The sequence below is a fragment of the Miniopterus schreibersii genome (genome assembly GCF_964146895.1).
Source record: "Miniopterus schreibersii genome assembly, chromosome: 6".
In the NCBI taxonomy this organism is placed as follows: domain Eukaryota; kingdom Metazoa; phylum Chordata; class Mammalia; order Chiroptera; family Miniopteridae; genus Miniopterus; species Miniopterus schreibersii.
The window spans coordinates 68,528,198-68,555,178 of NC_138107.1; the positions used below are offsets into that span (position 1 = coordinate 68,528,198).

At 34.7% G+C, this 26,981-nt stretch overlaps 1 protein-coding gene across 6 annotated transcripts in view; it reads left to right on the forward strand.

Moving 5' to 3' along the window:
• The window catches only part of LAMA2 (laminin subunit alpha 2), a 459,384-nt gene that overhangs the window by 191,666 nt on the left and 240,737 nt on the right, over positions 1-26,981 (forward strand). For all 6 annotated transcript variants that reach the window (XM_081140004.1, XM_081140000.1, XM_081140002.1 and 3 more), the window contains exons 8-12: positions 1,670-1,848; positions 5,848-5,947; positions 6,992-7,152; positions 20,213-20,353; positions 22,744-22,914. In XM_081140004.1, the coding sequence (XP_080996130.1) occupies positions 1,670-1,848; positions 5,848-5,947; positions 6,992-7,152; positions 20,213-20,353; positions 22,744-22,914 (752 nt within the window). The remainder of the gene's footprint in view (positions 1-1,669; positions 1,849-5,847; positions 5,948-6,991; positions 7,153-20,212; positions 20,354-22,743; positions 22,915-26,981) is intronic.

Sequence of the window (26,981 nt, forward strand, 5' to 3'; positions counted from 1 at the left end):
GATTTCAGTAGTAACTGTGGCTCAGGCATTGTGTTAGGGTGTATTGTGTTCTTTAAAAGCACCTAAAGAGTTAAGTACAGCAATGATACTAAGGCTTGAATTTTCTCTTCAAAGTAACTCATTTGGCAAATGTGAAGCAGTCTAAACACTAGAACACCACTCCTACTCCCATCTCGGGGTCCTCCTAGTGTGTACCAGTGTTATTTACAAAGGAGAAATGTGGAAACAATGGAACTGCCCATTAATAGTGACCTGATAAATACCACCAGTCAAGGAGTAACCCGTGTAGCCTTAGGGGAAACATACGCTAATAGAGAAAGAGCTATGATATTTACTGTTGGTAAAATGAAACAGTTTAGAACAGTATTTAAATGTCCCCTTTTGCAGGAAAAAAAATTGATCATGGGCGCATGTGTGCGCGCACACACACACACACAAACACACACACACACACACACAAACACACTTGTATATATGTGGAAATCAATGTAAGGACGCCTATGAAAATCAACGTCTGGGGAAGGACACTCAGCATGACATCTTTTCCCGAGTTCCCATTCTAAATCAATTCTATCCAGTTTTCAGAGCTTTGCCCAGTTCTTTCTGGAGAGTGATTTTTTTCACTTTCCTGAACTCTTATAAAGTGACACAACGAAGGAAAAGAAAGCAGAGAAGGCGAGGAGGGAGGGGGAAAGGGGACTGAGAGCTTATTTACAAGGCGTTGTGCTAATGATTTTACACGCAGTTTCTTACCTAACTCTTTTAAATAGCTGATCGTTATTATTGGCCACTCGTGTCTTATATGGAAACTGATGCCTACAGAAATTACGAAGTTTCCTATATCACGTGACTGCGAGGTAGTGGAGAGGACAACCAGATCCACGTCTGGTGCAAAGCAGCTTGCTCTCCGCCACTAGACAAAGCTCCCATTTTGTCCTGATTGTGTGGCAGTTGCCATGCGCCTCTCGCGTGGGAAAGAGCTCGAAGGGGTCGCAGCGGCAGTTGGCTCTGCAGGCCCTGGAGCCCGGCCTCCCAGCGGTTGGCAGCACTCACCTGGTTTCCTTTTACAAGTTCCTTCGCTTCTCGGTGCCTCAGGTTACTAATATGTGCAAAGAGATTAACAACAGTACCAGACTCATAAGCTATTTTGAGAATAAAAATCAGTGGTAATAAATATAAAACACTTAAAAGAGAACATGGCATATATAAAAATGCTAAATTTTCATTAGTAGTAGTAGTAAAAGAAAGGAACTATATTCTAAACATCCTTTTTTACCCATAGGATGTAACACAGAGATTATAGTAATTATTCATTACAGATTACCTGGAGGTTAATTGTGTCACAGTTCAATAATATTTTATTTGTCATAATAGGAAATTGTAGGTTGAACCATATAGAATTTTGGTTTTGTGAGATCAAATCAGTGAAATATTGGCAATTTCTTAGGATTCAGTTTAATTTATATGTTTTAATTATTTCAAGTGTCATTAAAAAGTATGAATTTATTAATATAGCCAATAAATACAAATAATTTTAGATACTTTTGTACTGATTATATATATAAACATATTTTTCCTCATATAGTACAAAATCTATTATATAGTAGAAAATGATTTAAAGTATCTCTGAAACCTGAAATTAATATTTATGAATTTTTTTCTAATGCAGCATGCAATTGTCATGGGAAAGCTGAAGAATGCTATTATGATGAAAATGTTGCCAGAAGAAATCTGAGTTTAAATATATATGGAAAGTACATTGGAGGGGGTGTGTGCATCAACTGCACCCAAAACACTGCTGGCATAAACTGTGAGACATGTATTGATGGCTTCTTCAGAGGAAAAGGGGTAAAGTATACTTTTTCTTTCAAGAAATGTTTTTTTTTCATACAAAGATGTATTATATAGAAAAATAATTTTGACAGACTTCAAATTCTTAAAGATGACCAGGAACATTTCATAATGGAAACATATAAATATTTGAAGATAAAATATAAAACATTTCCATCTCTCCAGAAAGTTCCATTGTACCACATTCCAGTCAATCCCACCCCTAAACTCTGCTCTTATTTTTAGAACATAAATTAGTTGTGCCTCTGAATGTTATAAAAATAAATCTTAACATTTTCCTTCTCTCATTCAATATAACATTTTAATATTTATTCATGTATGTGCACCACTAGCTCTTTTTTTTTAATTTGTTATATAGTGTTCATTAATATTATTAATCCATTATCCTGTTGGTAAATATTTGGGTTATTTCTGTTCTTGATTAGCTCCTGTAAAAACAATTTTATATCTCTTTTTGTGGTCATGTTTTATTTACTTTGTGTAAATATTTAGAAATAGAATGTTTGTTCCACTAAATAGGTATATATTTTACTTTATAAGAAACTGCCAACATTTTGCCAAGTTAGTAATAACATTGTACATGTTCACCAAAAATGTAAGGGAGGTCTAGTTCTTTCCTATTATCCCTAATATTCGATGTCGATCTTTTTGAATTAGCTCTAGTGGCAGTGGGTGTAGTGGAAATGGCATGTGGATATTTGACAATCACTAATTCACAATCACTAACTGGTGGGAATCACCATGCCCACCAATGCTTGGTCCTACAACAGATCTTCTATTATGAGTTCATAACAGATCTCACTACAAATTTGATTTCCATTTTTAAGTGTTTATTTGCTATTCCTGTATCTTCTCTTATAAAGTGTCTGCTTAAGGCAAGATGTTCTTTATTCTAGAAACATTTTATTTTTAAGCTTTAGGAGTATGGCCCATACACAAGTAAATTTTAGTGTGTGGTGGGAAATGATGATTGAGATCTGCAATGGTCCTGTTGATCCAGCGCGATTTTTTTGGATAATACTTTCTTTTTGTCCTGTTCTTGATTACTTTAGCTTTATAAGCCTAGACCTCAGAAGTATAAGTGCACCAACTTTATTCTTCTTTTCATTTTTGAGGAATATTTTGCCTATAATACTTTCTTTATGTTTCCATACAAATTTTAAAATCAACTTGTCAGTGACAAATACTTGTTGGGATTTTTCTATAGACTCTAAAAACAAATATGGAGAAAACTAACACTTTAAAAACATTGAGTCTTTCAATCAATGAATGTAGTATGTCTCCCCACTTATTTATTATTCACATCAGTATTTTCAGTGCAGAGATCTTGCTTTTATTGACTTCTTTAAAAAAAAAAATAAAAAAATGCACCTTCCTGTTTCTTCTTATGTCTAGTAAGTTTGTTTTATGCAGGACATCGTAACTGATGCAGTGTTGAGAAATGATTCTGTTATCTTCCTTTGAAGATTTTTGACTTTTTTTCTACTTTCTGACTTGATCACCATGAAATTACGGAGGTTTGCTTTTATATTTTGTTAGGGCACATAAAAAGGAACCTCAAGGTCTTTAACCTTTCTAACTTGGTTGACAACTCCTTCTTGTTTACTTTGTGGTGTGGAGTCCTGAAAATTCTACCCTGCTCCCTCAGCTTTTCCACTATGGCTTTTCTCTGGGCTCCTTGATGTCTCCTGAATAAATGTACAATTAAAGGATCAGTTAAGCATTTGAGGTGTACAGGCATGACGATTTTGATGCTACCCTTATATAAACATGGATCTCATCTAGTGCATTTTTTTTCAAATCTTGAATCCTCCTAATTTCAGCCTTCTTTTAGATTATTCTCCCAAACCTTCAAATATTTGATTTTATATTTTTTCCAGAATTTATAATTGCTATCTGATGGTGCACTGCACCCATATAAGACACTTCACCATTTTCAAAGCTGGAAGCTTGATTAAGTGTTGATTACAAATCAAGTACTTAAATAAATCTGTGTAGATTTTGATATTTTTTAATACTTGTAAAATATTTCTTGACATTGCATATCAAGAAAATCAAATCTTTCAACTGCTTAATATTTAGGTAGAAGTTTATTGTATATTTATAAAGATATAGAAAGAAAAGTCTTGGCATTGCAATTTTACAGCTAAATAACTTTATGTGATATTCTTAAAATTATCTCAAAACTGAATTTAGATTTATTTACTAAACACATATATTTAATAGTTAAAGTAAATATATATACACATGTATTTATACATATCAATGTTTACTTTGTAGACTAATTAGTAATCTGGATCTTTATTTTAATAAAATTAAGTCAAGTTAAAGTAGATATATTTATAGAATCTGATATATTAGAAGTTCTCCTGATCAACAATGTGATTCAGGCACTTATCCCCAATTACCACGGAGGGATAATAAATTGGGAGGATTTGGAATCATAAATCATTTTTATACGAGCCCATATTTTATCTAAAATAAATTTTTTGCCATATGACCACAGATTTTTTCATGTCTCAGTAGGATTTGTTTGTTTATTTGTTTGTTTTTTTCTGGGTAGAAAGCTCTTCTTCCAATTCTACTCTCAAATTGCTATTCACGATTCCAGGTCCAGTCCAAAAGTCACTTTTTCTGTGGAGCACTGATTACTTCATTGTGTGGTGTGATCCCTCCTCTTCTTTTTTCTCACAATACTCTGTATGTCTGTTACGTCACTTGGCACATTCTGTTTAATCAATGTCTATCAGGTCTGTTATTCCTACAAGTCATTTAAGGCAGAGATCAGGTCTTAGCTTCCTGCTTTGCATGGTCCTTACTTCATAAGGGCTGAGTGACTGTTTCAAAGGATTTTGAAACTGTTCTGTGGCCAACTGATTGCTGTTCTATCAGACATGTATACAACTCTCTAGTTACGACATTTTGACTTTTATTAGCAAACAAGTTTTCATTTGTAAATTAAACCTAGTCATATATATCTATAAGCAGCTATATTTTAGGGGTACATGTGTATATCAGCAGTATTTCAGCATTCCCTAGACAAATAATTTGGTTTCTCTTTTTTTTGAAAATATTGTCTTTGCAGTATATTAGTGCAGTCTACATTTGTTTAATTAAAATACTCTAACATTAAAAACTACGAGTTATATGGAATATTTAATGTATATGAGGAATCTTATAAGTTAATCCTCTTTTTAATTTCATAACATCAGTGTAGTTGTTATTTTTACCCTCATTTTATAAGGGGGTAAATAAGCTATAGGAGGCCACATAGCCAGTAAGTGGCCACACTGGGATATGAGCTCCAGTTTTCCTAATTATGGAGCCTACATTGTTTCTGCCCAGGTTGTACTGTCTCCCCAGAAAACCAAGTTTTAATTTCAATATGTAATATTTTTTCAAGCATAAAATATAAGTTTTAAAAAGTGAATTATACAATGATTGATGTAAAAACATTGTTAAAATTAATTTAGGGGAAATTACTAATTTTGAACTATATTGTAATTTAAAAAACAAAACCATAAAGAAGATTTTATTAAAATTTGTCTGTTAGAGAATATTAAGCCAATATTATTTTCATTGGTTGTGATGATACTGTGGTTGTAAATGAAAGAGATGCATACTGAAACATGTAGGGATTAAAATACACTTTATTCGGGATATTCTTTAACAACTTCAGCCAAGGATAAGGTCTGAAGAAACTTCATAGCAAAACCTTGGTAACTGTTGAATAATTAATCTTGATAATTGTTAAATCTAGGTAACAAGCATATATGGGTCTATTGCACTGTCCTCTTTGCTTTTGTTTATACATTTAGAAGAAATGCGTTTTAGAAATTGCACACACAGGAAAGGTTATTTCTTATATTATAATCTTTTCTATAAAATTCATTACTATGTGTCATAATAGTTAACCTGTCCTTAAAAATTTGTGGAATTTAAAAATATTGGTGTTTTTATTGCACTTGATGAAAAACATTGTAACGTTTTGGTTAGGTTTCACCAAGTGATCCAGGACCCTGCCAGCCATGCCATTGTGATCCAGTTGGCTCCTCCACTGAGGTCTGTGTCAAGGATGAAAAGCGTGCTCCACGAGGTGAGGGCCATAGGAGGGGGTCATCGTCCTGATGAAAGGATAACCAAAAGCCAAATCTAATTCCTAAGGGGAATATTTTACAGTAAATTTCATTCATGTAATACATTCTTCTATCTCTCAAATTTCCCTCCAAGAAGCATTTTTTCCTTCACCTCAATAATTAATTTTATGCTTAATTGTAATGCTTTGAAAGCAAGAGTTGAATAATTTGTTTAGCATTATATATGTATATTCATATTTACATATCTATGCATATGCATCTTCTGTTAACCAAAAATCAGTGGTGTATGTCACTTTTTATGTCTTATTAGGTATTAGAGTTTTTGTAGCTTCTTTCATTTCTATCATGAAATGATAGCATTCATTGAAGGATGTATATGCTGTAATGGGGAGAAATTGGAGGAGATATGGAAAACAAGAAGTGTACATAAAAGGTATTAGTCATGATTTTACGAAGGGAAAGAGGCTGGCACCAGTTTAAGCCAAATACTTTCTTGGAGGATTGAAGTTCATGATGAACTCCTTGCTGCAAAATGTTGAGGAGCTACCAGAGAGTTGCTTGCCAAGGTTAAGTAGAAAATTCATAGAATATATCTGAAACTGTTTCTTTATATTTCTAAGAGTGGATTCTTCTCTGCCTTGGAAAGACTAAAATACATCATGGTTATAATATAGGTTTTTCCCACAAAGGCAGTGTTTCTTTGGCACAGTTTAGCTTACCTGCTTTCTTCACAAAACTGCAGAATTATCAATTTAATCCATATAGTTTTAAATCCTAAAAAATTAAAAATATTATTTTAATATTCAACTGGTGAATTATTAAATATTTTTGAAAAATAATTAGAAAAGGCTATGTATACAAATCATAGCCAGCTTCTAATTAAACCTTATATTCCTTGGTTTTAACTGTTGTTTTTCTAATGTACATCGTGAATCTAATTTTTATGTGAAAATGAACTTTTAAAGGCTACTATTATTAAAACCATAAGAGCTAAATCATATATTTGTCTTTAAAATGTTGCTATGTGTCTCATCTTCTCTTAGGCCTGGAACCTGGGTCCTGTCATTGCAAACCTGGTTTTGCAGGGAAGAGATGTGAGCGGTGTGCCAGGGGCTACACTGGCTTCCCCGACTGCAAACCCTGTAACTGCAGTGGCGAAGGAAGTGCAAATGAAGACCCTTGTCTTGGACCCTGTAACTGCAAGGTACATTGTTTATTCCGGTAACATCCCACTGTCAAAACTGAAGATCATGTTCCTTGGCTTCTCTAATATGTATGCTGGCATTAAGCAATTATTACAACTTCTCCAGTATATATCCATTACCTATTCCATATGTGGCATTCTTATAAGTGTCTTTACATACCTGGTTCACTGCAGCAAGGCACCTGCCATTTGTCTAAAAACCAATAGATACACAGAGGACAAGTCACCTTAAGAACTGGTGTCATTTTATAAACAAAAACGCTTTTTCCCCATCACCAATCTAGTGTAATTTCAAACTATACAGCACTAAAAATAGTAGCCCTTTAAAACCATAGCACACTCAAATCTACTCTAGCTTTGTCTCTAATTCTGAAAATAATTCTGTCAAGGGTTTCATTCTGGATTTTTAATCTTCTGAAGTTTGATCCCAGATAGCTCTAAAAAATACCATATTCAAACTCTTTCGTTTAATTACCAAAAATGTAAGAAGCCCTAGTGGAATAGATTAAAGGCTCAATATTTCCTCCCAAGTGTACTTTCAGAAATGTAACTTTATTCATTGTACATGCTCAGCTAATAGCTCATCATGTTAACTCCAAAGGATAAATTACACCTGCAGCTTACACACATAGAGGAAACATAGAGGCATGCACAAGTCTTGAATGATAAAACTGATTTCCTTTAGCTATAGTAATCAGTACCAAATGTTTGGATAGGACGTTAGCTAAATTAGATGAGAAAACAATCCATTGAAAACTTAGCATGTCACACTGCTGTAAAAAGAAATGTTACTTTTTTTCTTTGTTCTACTTCTTTTTGTTCTCAGTCATAGATGGATCCTTATTAATATAAATTCTTTATTATTTCATTAGTCTTATCTAAACAGCATAAATGATATGCTTAGTTATGTGCGTACATGTGTATATAAACATTAACCATAACTCAAGAATTAAATATTAGTATTAATGTTAAGTGTGTATTTTTTGAGACACAAATGCCTAAAATATCAAGCTAAATATTATAATAGTTACATAATAGGTATATGTCATGTATCAGGGGTGATTTAAGTACTTACCTTGGACAGTAAACAGGCAGAAAGTCCACAGTTCATGTTAAGGAATTGTTATGTATTTCAACATAGTAAATTTTCTAGATCCAGTACACTTCATTCAGATATTATCTGAAATGTAAAAATTGCTCTAGTTGACCCAGACTGTGTAGCAGTCCATAGGAGATGGCTTGTTAAGGACACCTCCCCTCTTCACCCTATATGTCTTTTGGAGGAATCCTATGGGCTCTTAGTAAATCTTCTCTAATATTTACCAAAACATACACTATGTGTACTTAATTCCTTTTCCAAAGCTCCACAGAAATCTTGAATCTTTATCATTTGATCAAGTTAAGGACAGACCAAGCTGAGATTAAAATGGAAGAGAAATTTTCCCAGTTTCTAGAATATTGGAAATCACACTGAAAAAAAGTTTTTTAAAACGACAAAAATGCTTTTAAACAGCTACCATTTATACAGTGGAGATGCCTGGTCTTGGCAAGGAAAGAGTAACATGAGGGAGGGAGGCAGACATCATTGTGTTCATTCTCTTGGGTAACTATAGCGAGAAAGTTTAGAGCGAGAGAGCTGCAGCCGTTAGCAGAGCTCCGAGGGAAAGCTCCTGGAGCTGCTGCTGTGCTCTGCCTGCCTCAGTATTGCGCAGAGTGATTACATTCCTAATAGGAAAACGCCTCCTACAAAACCACTTGAGGCTCTACACAGATAATTAAAGCGCAATAATAAGCAGCAATTAAGAAATCATAAAACAGAAGGAAAAACGAAGTAACTAGTATCATTAAATAGTTGCCCTTCAACTGGATGATATTTTAAATAGATGAATATAAGCTCTTATAAACTAATTTCTTAGAATAAAAACTTGCAGAAAAAACAGGTTTCATTAAATATCTACATAATTTTAATAACCACAAATTATATGCATACAGCAAAAGGATTACATCACAATATTTGTGCATCTAATATAATATAATTAAGTGCCTATAGCCTCTTGTTAACAAGAATAACAAATACCCAGTGTTCAACAAAATGCGAATACAATTAAAATACTGCAAAGACATTTATTAAAGTGGAACAAAATGTGATAGCTCATTCTGTTTTACAAAAACATAATTTGGCATAGGTGTCAAAAGATTATATAAAACAACATAGATCAAATGCTATTTAATAAGTAAGACTTTACTGAGAAGCTAAGATACTGGAGACTTAAATAGACATAAAATGATATCTATATAAGTGTTCACCTCCAAAATGCATATTAACCAGTAAACATTTGCACACTTATTCCCTCACACTATAATATAAGGGAGTTTTTATAATTTTCATTAGAAAGAAATATCCCCTGAGTATGTAGACATTTTAAGGAAAAAGTTCAGGCCTAAATTTATTTTTATTGTGAGTTTTAAATGAGAAAGTTCTGGTAAAATACCGTGCTTAGAAAAGTGGGCACCACTTTTCCCATTCGTGCCATTTCAAATACAATATGCTGGATAAAACAGAGCAAGTGCACTTGTAATCATGTGGATGCAGGAAATAAAGAAAAATTCTAATGTCAGACCAAAGAGAGAAAACTCAGTTAAGCGTAACCTCAACAAAACTGAGCAACTACTGTCATGGGGACAGCGGGAAGGGTATTTTTGTGCTAAAATGGGGATTAGAGTTTGGAGTCATAATGGCCTCTCTAGGACTTGAAACTAGGATTTGGACTCGCAGAAGAAAACTAGAACTGAATTTTGTTAAGCTTGGATTCTAGAAATGTCCCCTGACAGTGAAATAGTAGAACAGGCACTAGAAAATTCTACCTACAAGGCAGGAGAGGCAGCTAGAAATCTTTCTCTTCCCTTTGGAGCTCTAGTGGGAAAACATCCGGGCACTGTGAATACTCAAACCCCCCAACCTGTGTGCCTCGTGGGAATGGGGTCAGTTTTCTTCTCTCTCTATGTGCTAGAATTCTTACAAGTTGGGCAAATGGTATTCCCGCAGGAAAGAAAGTGCAGGCTCAATTGACAGGAAGCTCACCATAAAGCAGTCACTGCAAAAAGGAAATCAGAGGCTACACAAGTCAGAATACTTGTACACTAAGCACTAGAAAGGGTAGAATAGTCTAAAAGAAATTGCATAAACATGAAACTGTATCATCATTTAAGTCAGAAATAAAAATATTAAAAAATGTATAATCATAAAAATATGATTAGAAAATAAAATAATAAAAAGGAAAGAATAGGAAAAAACAATACAACATAGGGCCCTATATTAAAGTAAAAGAATAATTTCCAGGTTTGGAAAATAAGTCAATAAGATTTACTTCTAAAAATAAAAAATATACAGAGTCCTTGAAATTTAAAATTCAATGAATGCTTGCTTGAACAAGAGCTTAGAAACTGCTGGATGGAGAATCAGAGATATGGACTATAAGGAAATTAACTATGAATTGATGTAGAGAGATAAAGAAATAAAACTATGAGATGCTAAGTGGCATGGCTGATAGAGTGATAAAATGAAATATAAATTTATCAAGAGTTGTCAAAGAAGAGATTCGATAAAATTGGGGAGAAACAATATTCAAGAAATAATGGAGAAAATAATTACTAAGAATTAAAAATAAATTAACCCTAGCCAGGTATCTCAGTTGGTTGGAGCATCATCCTATACAACAAAAATCTGTATGGGAGGCCGTCCAGTGTGGATGGGAGACAACCGATTGATGTTTCTCTCTCACTTTGATGTTTCTTTCTCTCTCTCTTTCTCTCTCTCCCTCTTCCCCTCTCTCTCAAATCAATAAACATATCCTTGGTGAGAATTAAATTTATTTATTTTTAATTATACATCCTCAGTTTGAAGAAGATAAGAAATCCACCACCAGGGCTCATAGTAGAAAACCTGCCTGCCAGTCAAGGTAGAGAAAATAAATTTAAAACTACAGACAAATATCATATTATTGTTAGTGTTTCCTATTCACAATCCAACTTCATTGAAAAAACTGCTTAGTGATGTATATACTTCATGAAGAAAATATTGAACCCAGAAGAGTATGCTACTGGATTGCAGAATATGAGAATCAATATACAAAAAGCAATAACATTTCTATACACAAGTGATAACCAATTAGAAAATATAGTCAAAATATTTAGAATTGCAAAAAGCTATATGATACCCAGAAATAAATATATTTTAAATGGAGTTAATTTTTTAAAAGATAATTGAAGGAGATAAAAATTTAAATGGGGATATAGCTGATAATACCAAGTGCTATTGAAAATCTAGGAAAGTTGAAATGTTTACCACTGTTGTTATTAGCAGGCATTAGTACTACATCCTAAGGGGCAATAGGCGTTATCTAGTATCGTTAAAGTGTTGAAAACCTGTCAGCCAGGAATTTCACATCTAGACAGCCCAAAAAAACACATATGTAATACGTAGAAAGAAGCATATAAAAGGGGTTCAGTATAGGCCTATTTGTTATAATAAATATTAGAAAACATCTAAATACCCATAAATAAACAGGAAAAATAAACTGTACTATATTTATATATAAACTGATACAAGAAACAGTCAAGTGAGTAAAATAGGGTCCACATGTACAAACAGTGGTACATTTCAGAAACTTCAGAAGAGAACAAAAGCCATTATGTTGTCATTTATGGAAAGTTGTAAAACAAAACAATTTCAGCTCAGGGGCTGTGGCTCAGTTGGTGGAACACTGCCCCACGCCTGCACCAACAGGTGGCAGGTGAAATTCTGTCAGGGCACATGCCCGGGTTGCAGGCGTGCAGGAGGCAGCCGATCCATCAATGTTTCTCTCTCTCTCTCTCTCCCCTCCTTTCCTCTCTATCTAAATCAATTAAAAAAAATTTTTAAAAACCAACCAAAAAACAACATCAAACAATTTCATATTGTGTGGACGCACACATATATAAACTTAAAAATTTTAAACACACTGATAGTATATGTACTAATTTCAGAAAAGAAGTTAACTCTAGAGAACTAAGGAAGAGCATAGGGTGCAATCGAAGTGAGACTTAAATGTACCTAAGTATTATTTCTTTAAACATATATCTGAAGCACATAAAAAATTGTTAGATTGTGGGTAATGGATAATCATACTATATGTGTTTTTCTGTGCTTTAAAAATAATTCCTAATTTAAAATTTCTGTGATTAAAGGAAACAATAATTTCCTGATTTAAAAAAGTATATGAAATTCTTAATACAATATCAACTACTATTACCTTTATACATCAGATTTTCTGTTGCATCCTTGTTTAGACAATGATATTAATGAACATTATCTTAATTACATTTCTTTCTGCTGTTGCTAATTCTCTCCTGAGGATACATTTTTCCCATTGATTTTTCAGAGAGAGTGGGAGGGAAGGAGGGGGAGAGAGAGAGAAATGTGGATAGGAGAGAGACACATTGATCGGTTTCCTCCTGCACGTGACACGACCAGTGCCGGGGAGCAAACCCGCAACCCAGGTACATGCCCTTGACACTTTGATCCACAGGCCGATGCTCTAACACACTGAGCCACGTTGGCCAGACCTAATTATATTTCAAAATAGGAAATCAGCACTAGCTTAAGACACAAAAATATTTACTAATTTTTAAGCATTGTTAAAATTTTTGAAATGTCTATAGCTTCTTGCGAATTACAAGAGCTAAGCTCATCTCAGATATATGACAGGTCAATTGAATGGAAATGTTATTCTGACTCTTGGTATTTATTTTAAGTACCACATGCTAGAAATTGGCTCTTTTGAAGTTTCGTGTCATGTTATCCATTAAAAGTCAGTTGGATGGCAGGCTCTTGTAAACAATACAAATTGACCTTGATCTAGGTAGGAACATGTGTTTTTACTTTTATGAAAGTCTTATAATAGAAAGATAAATAATGAATTAAAAGACTAGTAATCAAAGCCTGTGTTTTCGTCTTGCTTTGCTTTGGGTTTTTTTATTGCCCTTTTCATTAAGTCCCAAAAGATTATGGGTCTGACCTTGGCTTACCTCTCCAGAATGTTCTTGAGCTTCAGTACCTGTCTTCTAGCCTTACTTACATTTCTTTACTCACCAAATTCTTTCTAATTCTGGAATTTTATAGATTCTAGTCAGACTGCTGGGTAAATCTCACCTGCGGCATTTTTTAAGGCTCAGCTCCACCCTTCTCAGCAGAGCTGCCCTGGGTCCCCCCAGCATAAATCATTCTTCTGCCATAATCACTTGTAACACCTTTCTCTTTCTCTTTATGATCTTTCACTATTTGCAATCCTGTTTAATGTCTGTCTCCTCTCTGTGATGACATGGATCCTATGTATTTTCTTTATCATTGAACAATAGAAAGATAACGCGGTGATTCAGACATTAGAAAGAAGAAAACTAAACAATTGTGAAGGTTCAACAGTTTAAACTGTCTGATTCATGTTTCTTAATCTGGAAAATGATGACATTAAAATGTCCCTGCCAAACTCTAAAGAGGTATAATTACAGCACTGAAGTCTTGTGTAGTGCCTACTGGTTTCCTTTTTTGTTTTATTAATATTGCTTTTCATAATAGAAATAAGATCCCCTTCTCTACCCCCAATAGAATTTTTAAGGTGTGTTCTGTCATTTTTATTGGGTTTTTATTTCCCTCCTCTTTTCCATGTATGCACAGGAATGGTCACTTCATTATCTTGTTATGTTTGAACCCTGGGTATTTCTACAAAAGGAATTCAATTTATATATTTGATCCCAAAGTGAATTTATAGATGTAAAATTTTCAGCAAAAAAAATACATGTAGGAATTTGTCTCTTGCAGCAGCAAATGTTCAAAATATTGTTAATCAATTTTTTAATATTGAAAACCAAGTTTCTGAAAAGTGAGAATTTTTATTTTCTTCTCTCTGTCTCTTCATAACCCACCAACTTTTTTTTTTAATTTAAATTTGAACAATATTTAAAGAATAAGCACTCTACAAAACTGCTAATTAACTGATTGTCCTTCTTTTAACTTCTTTTAATGCTAGGATGCATTAGAATGAGACCATAACAGAGGAAAATATGTAATTGACTACAAATACCACATTTCCCCTCCCCCCCCCAAAAAAAACCCCACAAAAACATAACTGGAAAATTCCTGAAGCAATTATCACAAAATTAACTTAAATGTCACTGGGGATATTTCTGGTAATTTTGTCAAGAGAATTCCCAGTTGACTAACAATCACAGTTAAACATGTTCTGCTGAAGTATCTAATTTATAAGAAGGGAACTTCATAAGAAAGACTACAGGGAAACTATTGTAACTATTTCTCTAGAGAGGAACTATACTGAGGGAAGTACAGAAAAAAAAATTGATGTCAACCCAACAATATCTGACTTTGAGAAAAAGAAAACAACTATTAAGGTTTTCCTAATTCAACTTTGTTTTTAGGGGAAAAGAATATCAAAGAAAAAAATGGCATTTCTTTTTAAAAAAATATTTTTATTGATTTTTAAATTTGAAAGAATCTTTTGGAGTGTAAATAAATAAAGTGTTAAAATAAATTTACTGGATTGACAAAAGTTGCCCATTTGAAATAGAGAGAGGATAGATTAGACCCCATTTTGTTTAAAGTTAAAACAACTTTTAAAAAATTTATTAAGTTATAGGTTCATACAATTTACTCTTAAATAATACAGAGGCTAGGGGCACTGACCCCACTTGGTTGAAAAGTCATGAATAACTTTACCCAAAAACTTAACTACAGTTGTCTCTTAGTATCAGTAAAGGATTGGTTCCAGAACTCCAGCTGATACCAAAATCTGCAGATGCTCAAGTCCTTATATAAGAGAGTGTAGAACAATGCATACAGTCAGCCTCCATATCCCCACATTTCCAACTGCAGATTCCCAACTACGGATCAAAAATGTTGTTTTCAACTTGTGGTTGGTTGAACCTGGGGATGTGAAAACCAGAATACTGAGAGCCAACTGTACATTTATTGAAAAAAATCTGCATAGCAGTTGACACATACAATTCAAACCCATATTTTTCAAGGGTCAACTGTAACTCTTTTCAAAATTGATCATTACAAAGAAATGATAAAATAAAAGATAAAGGAGGGAGAAATCTCATGACAAAAAAGGCATTTGGGCTGGAAGCTACAAACTCTCACCATCATTATTAGATTTTTAGGATCAATTATATTCACATCTGTGCTTTACAGAGTTGGATGGCAACAAGTTATATGATATTTGCCCTTAAAGATCTTATAATGTAAATGGCAAGAAACAGTGCAAAAACTGTGGTCTTACTGTTTATATTTCTTTATTTATGTTAGTAAATGACCTGTAGTAGGCATTCTGACACCTGGAAACATTCCAACTGGAGAAACAATGCTGCAACAGCCTATTTTAATCCTATTATGCAAACCTTGGGATATGTCTTTTTCTTTCAACCTTATGGCCTTTGTCTTTATTTTTCCTTCAGAGGGATGGAGGACTCTGGTGATGAATCTAGTGCTCGATAACAAAACATATACTCAGTGATGTCCTTCTGCCTTTTATTTTCCTTATTTATCAACAGTCTTACTTCTTTTGCTATAATCCTCTTGAGGACATTTTTGGCATCTTGTATAATGCCTTGTATTAGTAGCTTAACTATGATTTGATGAATGAATGAGTAATAATAGAGAATAGAAAAACTGAAAAATAATGTACAAAATATGTACTAATAATTTGATATCGATAGCAAAGGAAATTGCTCAAAGAACCCAGTGATAAAGCGAAGGTTCACTCTTGCAAATTTAAGTCCTGGACTATTCATACCAAGAGGATCTCCCAAGAATGAATCAGAAATATAATCAGATGATGGGTCATGGATGACAGTTGTTGACGAGTCACGGACGTTCTGAGTTTTGAAAAAGCAATTATCCACTTGAGAACTCAATAAAAACAATTGAGATCCAAGCTGCCAAGGTCATGTAGATTAGCAAACTACTAGTAGGTGGGAATCCTTTGTTTCTGTGAATGTGTGATACAAATCCTGACCACTGCGCACCTGTGTTTAAATGGTCCCTCTCTAAAACATCTAAAATATATTATCAAACTGTGATGTTCTCTAGTAATCACTGTTTTAAAACTACTATTTTTTTTTTTCAAAGAAAATTTTGGAAACAGAATCCTAAAATAAGAAATTACTTAGGTATATTCTCTCAAGGGAGACTGGAAAAGGAAATAGGAAGTAGAACTTATATAACTAATTAATTCTTTTCATGTTGAGACATGTCCAGAAGCAGAGATCTAAAGAGCTAAACACTTTCCTACCAGCTTCAAAAGGCGCTTTAACTAGGCCATAAGGACAGATATGGAAGTAGGTACTATATCCACCATATTTATTATTTAGTTTTGGCTTAATATTTGTCCATAGTAGAGTCTGAGAAAAATAAGGACCAAGCACTTTTCAATTAAATGACTCTATCAAAATCTGATTAGGAGCTTGCCATTCACTAAAGAAAAAGTATGGTACAGACTCAGGACTAAAAAAGTAGCAGTCTAGAAACTTAAGGCTGTGGCTTTAAGCTGACGTGCTTTGCAATTCTATGTGAGGTCCATGCAAATCTTATGAGTTGATGATTACTTGTGAAGAGGGGTGAAGTGAATTGTGTGGGGGAAGGTAGGATAGAACTAGCTGGAGGACTTTTAATGGGGTCTAAATATTTTGGCTCAAAAATTGTCATAATAAACTAAGCAAAACTATCACTTGGCTAACTTGTTTTTAGAGGTACAGAAATCCTATTATTTTACCATGGTGTGTTGGGGTCCCCAAGACCACACTCATTTTCAGCGATTCACTAGAAGGACTCACAGAATTCTGAAAAGCTATTATACTCATGGTTTTGCTTTATTAAGTGTAAGGATACAGACTGAAATCAGCAGAGAAAAAGGTGCATAGGGAAGAGTCCAGGAGAGAGCAAGTGTAAACTTCCAGTTACCCTCTCCTCATAGAGTAGTACAGACAGTGTGTAATTCTCCCAGCAGCAATGTGTGATTACACATATGACATATTGCCAACCAGGGAAATTCACCCAAGTCTTGGTGTCCAGAGTTTTCACTGGGGGTCATTCATGTGGATATGGAGCACTCTTATAATTTACCTTAACTATTCAGTCTCCAAAACCCCCAGGGGTCAAACTGATACAATGTGGCCAGAGCCTCGGATAAACAAAACCAGGCATTCACCATAAATCACATTGTTTGCATAAAATATCTGGTGTGACCACTGACCCCAGGTGTAAAAAGACACTCTTATCAGGCAGGATATTCCAAGGGCTTATAGGTTACCTCCCAAGAGCTGGTCAAGGGACAGTCTTTCAATTTGGATTGTGCAAGATTTGAGCAGTTCAAACCTGCTGAATTAGTCCTTTATGGCACCAGATGGTAATGAAAGATTTCCTTGATCCAGTGTTTTGCATTTCACAGACATTTTACCTGCTACTATCAACTTAAGTATCCCAAGTATACTTCTGTTGATTTATCTCCTGCTGAATAATCTTTATTGACTTATCAGTTCCGAAGGAAAATGGTCCAAATCTCTTAAAGTTAGCCTTAAAGGTTCACTATGTGAGGTCAGGGACCCTGGAAGCCAAGTACCAAAAAGTTCCTAGCATATAGGAAATATTTAATATATGTTTTGAAAGAAAAAATAACATTCTACTCTTTGGATTATTTCTTGTTCCCAGTATCTTTGCTAACATGACTCTCTCATTCTATCTTCTGCAACAGATTGAATTTTTTAACCATGTTTCAAGGTTTTGGTCAAATTCCACTCCTGTCATAAAGCCTTCTTAAGCCTTTGTAGCAGGCATTACTCCCTTCTCCTCGGGTTTTCCCTAATTTAATTTATTTCTGAGATGCACTTGTCATGGTCCACCTTACATTATAGTTGATTATGAATGTACCTTTTTACCCAACTCTAGATGTTGGTTTTTAAATACAGAGACCTTGAGCCACCATTCTTTATAGTTCCTAGAATTTCTACCATAATGTGTTGCTTTAATCCATTAGATAAAATTGAATATTGCAATTATTTAATCATAATTTTTTTTCAAGCTCATATTGCCAAGCTAAAATGGGGCTAAGGAAAATGTAACTACTGTCCAAAAATGTCTTGTTGTTGAACAGTCTGAATCGCTGAAAGGTGGTATTACAAGCTTTCAAATTAGAGTAAATGAAAGGTAGATTAGACCAAAAACATAAGAACACAGTGTACAAAACAGCTGTACTGTGTCCTCAGTGGGATCATCTAAATTATAAATATATATCATCTTTCCTGCCAGTGTACTCTTCTGAAGATGCTGTCAACTTCAGGGCTTTGGGGATTTATTTGTCACCGTAAGTCTGAAATTAGTTTGATTAGTTTTGCTGACATCTAGTACCTCAAAATATCTAAAATCTACCTTAGAAATCAGAACTGGCAAGAATTTCAGTGGCAATAATTGAATTTGTGTCCATATCAGGATGCTAAAGTTTGACACGTGAAACAGGTCTAGAGACAGCCCTTTGTTTAGGCTCCAGCAATGCAGGGGTGGTTGAGGTTGTAACTGGGTCATAGAAATTAAGAGTCAAAAAGTTAGTTGCAAATAAATTATTCCCTCAGAACAAGGAGAACCTCTCTATTTGCTTATTCTTATATATGTATCTCCTTTTTCATGCTATTCTTGCCCTTTTTATTTTTCCTTCTATGTTATATGATTTTGTCAGCCCTATCTTCTGCCCAACCTTGGTTTATTGTAAAATATTTTTTATTAAACATCTACTATGTGCATAACATTTTACTATTCACGAAAAACACAACCACAAGAGATACATTTAAACGTAATGCCATTTTGTTAAGCGGGCGGTCAGTGGTCCGCCAGGAGCCCTGCCATTTCCTGGTACACTAACGTGGGATAGGGTTTCTACCTCTCAATAGATTATGGTGTGTGGCTGGAGAGAACGAGCTCAGAAGAAATAACTATGCTTTTTCTGTGGTTATAATAGAGCGGTGAATAAAGGGCTATGAAAACAGTTGTGTGAGAATTTAGTTCTCTAAGGAAAGGGAAGTTTCAGAATTGAAGTAATAAGAAAATTCAAAGAAGAAGAAAAATGTGGAGCAAATGCAAGTATAGGGGATATGGCGAGTCTTTCCTGGAAAGCAAGAAACCTTCAATTAGAAGTTATTAGTCAGGTTTAATGACTCTTTAAATTGAAAGATTACACCCTTCCCAGTTTTTCATCATGTAGTTTATATAGCTTTCCCTAGGCTGAGTCCACATTATAGGCCCACCTATAAACAAATAATTGCTCAGTATACTGGGACTAGGATTAAGAAAACCAATCTGGAGAGCAGTCGCCGAATGAGACTGTGTTTCCCCATAATGTCACTGTATGATTAACTGGCTATACCACTGTATTAAAGGAAAGACTTTAAGGAAAATTAAGCAGGGAAAACTTTCCTCCTTTTCCAGTTAGTCTCACCAGGGTTTTTCCCAGTTTCTCTACCTGTCAGGTTCTTATGTTTCCTTAAATGTATGCACTTTTAATATATAACGTGAAGTGTTTTACCATCTGTATGATATCAATGTCCTATTATACATCCATGTTCTAGTTTAATGCCTTTGATTTTGTCAAATATCACGTGTTCTAAAGACAAAGTAATTCAACAAATGGACACTAGTGAACCAAACTGATTTTAGTCGGTTTAACTTTTTGCTGTATTTATCACATATAACATTTACTCCACACTCTTGATGTACAGGAAGATCAAAATTGTAACTCTTACGACAGTAAATGAGTGTCCAATATTCTTCTCCATCAGTGGAATTAGAAAGGATATACCTTACTAAGGAATTTTCAAGCAGATTTTTAAAAATACCATCACACTTTAAATGTGTTTGAGAGGTAAAATGAAGAATGTACAGTTTATTGTTTCCTTAAACAGAAATAGAGACAATTCTTAATTGTGAAGGGCACCTGTTTCTAACGCACATTTCTATTCATAGGAAAACGTTGAAGGAGCAGACTGCAGGCGCTGCAAACCTGGCTTCTTCAATTTGCAGGAGCGCAATGCCAAAGGATGTGACGAGTGTTTCTGCTCGGGGGTTTCCACCAGATGTCAAAGTTCCTACTGGCCCTATGGCAGCGTAAGCAGCAGCCTTTTCATTCCCTACGCCGTCCCACGGGCCTTCTTGCTATGGTTCTTTTGTAAGAAATCTGATTTTTTTCCTGTACAGTGAGCTTCTACTTAAAGCTATCATACAGAAGTGGTGGAATTTTCCTTCAAATGCCATTGGTGTACTTTGATCAAAGTCTGTAAGGTTTGATTTGTAATAGTGTGTAGATGGGAACTCCTTGGAATATGTAAACACTAGTCTTTTAAGTGTCCATGATTAATATGGAAGCAATAATGAAATTAATGTTGTTCTAGCCCCAAGGGAAGGTGGCTCAAGAGAGAAAGCATCAGATGGTGATATGAAGAATTAAGTTATTCACGCACCAACATTTTTGATATACAAGTTACATATTGCTTTATTACTTCTCTATATAACACATATTACCCACCAGCCTTCCGTTACTATTTGACGTGGCACAGGTCCTTTCATTGTTGAAGGGGGTCACCGAATTTGAACACCTTTATTCTAAGTTGACTTAAAAATTTTCTAACTGCATCTTTCATAGCCACTGGAATTTTCTTCTTCTAACATAAACATAAACATAAACATGTTTGCCTTCCTTCCTCCAGTGCCCACCACAGTCCCCATTGCCTTCTCAACTCTTAAAGAGAGTTGTCTCTTTATAGAAGAGAGATTTGTCTCCTTATAGAAGAGATATGAAAGGAAACTGGGACCTTCAGGGATTTCAAATAGCCTGAGTAGCTGCTTTTAAGGTACAGACTATCAGGAAATAAGCTAGAGAAAGAGAAGCGAAGAGGGGGAATGAGAAACTATGCCAGTAAGATGGGGTTGAGCATGCCAAGCAGTTGGATTTTTATGTTTAGAGTCATTGAAGGGTTTTAGCAGAAGAGTGATCACTCTTTTACAGAGATCACTGTTTCAATAAACTATCTTCGTTTCTTTCAACTTTAATCAGCTTACTAATCCTTAATACAACCATTGTAGATTTTTCTCTGCCTGTATTGCTTTTAAATCAAGTCTGAAATATTATGAGTAGTTTCTGATCAGTGTCTCATGTCTAAAATTGAACCTATACTTTATCAAATGCGTTGCTTTGGGAGCAGAATGTATAGAAGCAACAGCAAATGGAAATCTAGCCTAACTTCCTCCTTTTGTTTATAGTGCCCCCCCCCCCCCCCCCCGCCATAGCCTCATTAATATATTGAAGTATTCTGGTTAGCAGAGGAGCACTCAGCCTTGGTCTTCAGAAACCAGGTCCACTGATATTTGTTTGCATTTCAGTAAATCTTCTGAGAAGAACTTCTTCCGAATCTTACTGAATTGTCTTAGAATGTCTGGAGGGTGTTGGAAAGGGAAGAAAATAAAGTAATATATGTCTTATTGTCTAGCTAGCCAGTAAGTTTTTACCTGGTCTCTCTTTCTCTTTTGACCAGGGCAGTCCCAGCAATTTCACAGCTCTGGGAGATACAGAATCACATGACTTCTATGTAAAGAAAATTTAAAAATATATATTTCATCCACATATAATCATCGTTCCCATTCTTCCCCTTATCACCCACAATACTAAGCAGCTCACACTGGTCTATCCAGCACCTGGCAGCTGTAAACCTCAGTGCCCAGTGTTTTGTCCTGACCTGACAGTTTAAATTACAGTTGTACCTGTGTGCCCACCCCTGGCTGGAGTATAACTCTGGAAAAGCAAATCATTATGACTTCCTTAGGTCCTCCTTTAAGGCTTGTTTCTTTTCTGGGCCAAGGATCTAAGCCATAGATTCCTGTAGCATTTCTGACACCATGGGAATGTGTAGCAACAGTATTCTGAGCTGTGGCCTTGGCAACAGGGTAGGCTGGTGGATTAAAATATTTTTAAGTCTCAAAGTTGACATTTAAATAAATAGGAAGGGAGGAAATACTGAATGAAAAACCATCTTTCAGGCACTTGCATATTTTATTTATTTTCTTCCTGTGCTTCACAAATACATAGGCAATACCTTTTAAAAAATTTATTCCATAAACAATAGGAAATTAAAAGCGGAGTGAAAAATATGAAATTCAAAGTCAGATTATTTGATATTAACATTATAACCATTGTATAATTTTGAATGAATTTCTGTTTTTAAGAAAGGTATTTGGAATCATGATTTTTTTTAAAAGCATTGAATCAATGAAAACATTATTATAGGGTATCATCCAAACTCCTAGAAACTAAAGAAAAAATAGGAACCTATAATGAGTACATACGATAAGTTTAGTGACACAACTCTCATATTTTTGTCAACTTGTATAGTTTCTGTTTTTTTAATTTCTAAATAAATGGACACTATAGGAATTTGAAAGAGAAAAGAAGTGGATGGATTTTGTTTTTCCTAAGTAATGATGATTGTGTGTTTTTGTTTAAGATACAAGACATGAGTGGCTGGTCCCTGACTGACATCTCAGGCCACACTCGAGTGGCTCCCCAGCAGGACTTACAGCCACCCCAGCATATCAGCATCAGCAGCTCGGAGGCCCGCCGCGCCCTGCCCCAGGACTACTACTGGAGCGCACCAGCTCCGTATCTGGGAAACAAAGTGAGTCCATATGCTGCTTGCTTCTTGCTACTTTGCTTTAATAGATCAATAAAGGAATGGGTTTTATCTAGTATTCGTTTAAAGAAGGTTAAGAATATCAAACATATACTCTATTAGATTGCCAGAGACAATGAAATCAGATGGAATTTGACATTTTTCCCATGCCCCATGGGCCACGGCATCCCCAGTTCACAACTTCACATAGTTGCTGTCCTGTGTAAATTTTTGAATCAACAAGTAAATTAATGAGGGCTCTAGAATATTTTTGCAAAGCAAATTACAGATATTGGAAGAAACCATGTTGTGTTTACTGGAAATAGCTGTTTTTCCAGAGTTGTCTATGGTGGGATACTTAACTGAAATTTTCCTCATCTGTTTCTATTTCATTTCAAAACTGGTATTCAAGAAAGCTACTTTTTCTACCTTGTATGAATGTTAATTGGAAATGAAATTTATCACGTAACTAATGTATGCTTGTCATGAAGCTTGTGTAAACGGCGTATTTCCTGGAGCTCAGATAAAGCACTACTCTATAAGAAATGCCAGACTGAAAGCACATGTTTGTTTTAAAGCTCACAAATAGAAACATAGATAAACAAACGTAGTAGCCTCAGGAGTACAGGCACTTTTTCCCCCCCAGTTGTGGATTAAGTCTATCTAGACAGGTGCATTGACTTTTATCATTTTATTTTGCATAGCAATGTTGGAAACAAATTTTGGTGTAGTGACTCTAAATGTGAATACTTGCTTGTTCTGTGAAAGTCAATACCTTGTCATCTGATAGTCAAATTAACCTGATCAGACACAGAAGAACCCCTTAGCAAACTGAAGCTTCTTAAGCCTAGCTTTTACCTATAAAAATATAGTGTTACTTTTGAAGAAATCTTTGCTGGTTAAACAAGTAAAAATATATTTATAGTTAGTGGTTCTCTAGCCATGGCATGTAACTATTGAGAAAGAAAAATTTAATAGTAGTTCATATGTTACTTTGTGAATGGGAAACTGGTAGTTTTAGCAAATTGAAGAAATTTTAACTCATGGCTAGTTTTTTTTATTTTTAGTAGGCTTCAAAATACCATTATGAAAAAATGTGTAAATGAATAAAACATTTTCAATTAATATATTTTAAAAGAGACATTATATGTTGCATAAAATTCTAGAGCTGCAATAAAAATCTAATTAAACATTTATTTGCAAGGCCCATTACAATAAGAAGTCATTCTATCCTATTCTATTTAGGAACCTCCTTATATTCCCAATAAGAATAAAATAGCACATAAGATTTGAATGTCTACAGCTTAAATTTGCCAAAAAAACCCCACCCAAAACTGTCAAGTTTTTTTTTCCTGCTCTGAGGAGTTTAGAAAAAAGCCTTGGGTCAAAATTAGATGAGTTTCAGAGGTCTGGTTTTTCTTACTATAGTAAAATTTATTTAAGGATAGTTTATAGTAGAATATTCTTTACCATATTTTTGATCATTTCTTCTTTCGTCATATGCTTTTTTCTTTCTGTTGGCTGAAAATCAAACTGACAGAAGGAAAGCAAGCAAATGGGATATTAAATAGCATCAGAGTAAAGAATGTGGACATCCTGTTTGTAAGTTGTTGGTTCCCAAAGATAACTTTCCTTATCCTGACTGAACTGTTTCTTCTAACCACCCACAATGAAGCACTTCATGTTCTCCACAGATCATTTTCACATCAAAAAGCTGTGCTTGCCTCTGCTTCAATTTCCATTCAGTGAACAAAATAATGGTAACAGGGTGTGCAAATTATTTGAATATGGAAGATATTTTTTAATGTAATGTGGAAGCCATCAGTGGTTTACTGTCAGATATCTCAGTATGAATGAAACAATTTGCCTTAATAACTGAACCATATAAATTTTTGATACTACCAATAATACTGCAGCTCCCACAAATTACCACAGTACATCTTAACTGTCATGTCATATCATGTAAATTATAGTCACGATGACATGCTTAGCTTGGTTGATTTAATATCTTGCTAAGGAAATGGAAAATTGTAGGGACTTGTTTATAAATTCAATAAAGCCACTTTTCTAAATAGTTGAGGCTAAATTCTTTACCAGTAATTGCTGTTCGAATCAGAGCCATTGCCAGAATCTCACAGAAATAGTCTACCAAGAAACTAGTGCATCTGCTTAGATACTGAGTTTCATTTACATCCATGACCAGGAGGCTATGGGTACATAATTCCTCCTCCACTTTTTTGGTGTTAATTTCTAAGTCAAAAAAATATTTAGGAGATGCTATTAGCATCTCCTAAATATTTATATAACTAATTTTCAAATGTTTTCCAAGTCAGTCTCTTGGTCATATAGCTACTTACAACATGTGCTGTGCTGTGCATATTCTACTGTAATGAAGATGTCACGTGCTAGTCTTCCATTCTTTTAAGAACCTAACCCCAAATAATCCCTCACTGACATGGGAAACACTTTGCTAGCACAGAGGTCCATCTGATTATAGTAAAACTCAAGAATAGTAGGCAGTTTACCAAAGGAATATTTTTTGTCCTAAGAAACATTCGTATTGACTCTTTGGAGTAATGAGAAATACGTAAGTGAATCCGTGTGTATGTGTATGTGGATAGTAGGTGAGGCCTAGAAAAACTCAGCACAGTTTTATACTACCCATTTAAAAACTTTACCTGATCTTAACTATGAGTTAATTCCCCAATGACAATCTTGAAGAAAAATGGGCGTGTTTTATTCCTCATGTGTGAGTGAATATTTAGCACCATTGGCATAATCAAGTGTTCATTTCTTCCCTCGTTCTAGATAGTCCAGGCAATTGAAGTCAGGTACCCATGGGACTGTACTAGGCAGCACTTCATTTTCCAAATGCCTGACAAATGTTAATGCTTGGTTTTCGGGCCTTTGTTTAAGCATGGAACTAGGCAGGGGTAGAAGCAGCTGCAGGACAGAGTCCTGCTGGTTTGCTGCAGGCTTCAGCTATTCAGAAGCAGTTTGGGTATTTCAGAGTTGGAATAATTTACTGCGTTAGTAAACTAAGTGCAATTGGAACATTGAAATAATCATTTACTTAAGGTGGCCCTAGTGGCCTGAAATAGTGCAGCTTCCAAAAGCAATTCTCAGCTCTTCTATAAAGTTCCCAGAGAACCTGGCTTGGCCTGTCGTCTGCTGTTCCTGCGTTACCATTAAGGTTTGAAATGCTGTTTCGGAGCATTATTAAATTAATCTGTTGTGACTTGTTCTTTACAAAACAATGCTTATTTCCTACAACATTATGTTGTCTTTTTCTCTTTCCTATTTAAATAAGCTTTTAAATTGTTTCATGTGGCTGCCAAGTGTACCTATAGCCTAGCTTAAAATGCACATTATGAGTCTGCTGACAAAATAGCATCTGGCTTCTGAAAGAAATCTTTGGTACTTTTGTGTCGTGCTTGCTTGACTTTCAATTCTGCCTCTCAGATCCTAAATTAAAGCTGTAGATTTGAAGGAGATTGGCGTTTGAGGTTTACAGGACAAGGTAGTTTTTGTCACATAAAAGAAGCTTAAAAGATACTTTGTGATTAATGCTACTTACTTAACAGCAACAACAAAAATGGTTTTATAAGGTTGCTCAAATGACTCGAGTTGGGGTTTATGTGAAAGTTGGAAGATGATTTCAGTAATGCTTAAAAAAAATAAAAAACAGTAACAGGCGTGATCCACTCTCCCTTTAGCAGCACAACTTGTATTTGTGATTTCTTTGTTCCACCCTCTCCCTCATCCTTAACTTCCTCCAATTTAAGCCTTGGGTTAATTAAGAAGGTAGCATGTATGTGGAGAATGGCATGGCCATAAAAGTAAATAGAATAAATAAACTGTAAATGAATTTTTATTCCATGAATCAAATCTCATCAAGAATGGTTGTTGTGATGGAGTAGTACCAAGAAAAATAATTGTTCCATAGAATAAACCAAATGAATTATTAGGGGTAAATGAGAAAATATATTTATTAAAAACAAAGGAAAGCCAAGAACTCATTTATTGCTCATAGTTATGAACTGTATTCCAGAGCAAAGTCCGTTACTACTTAA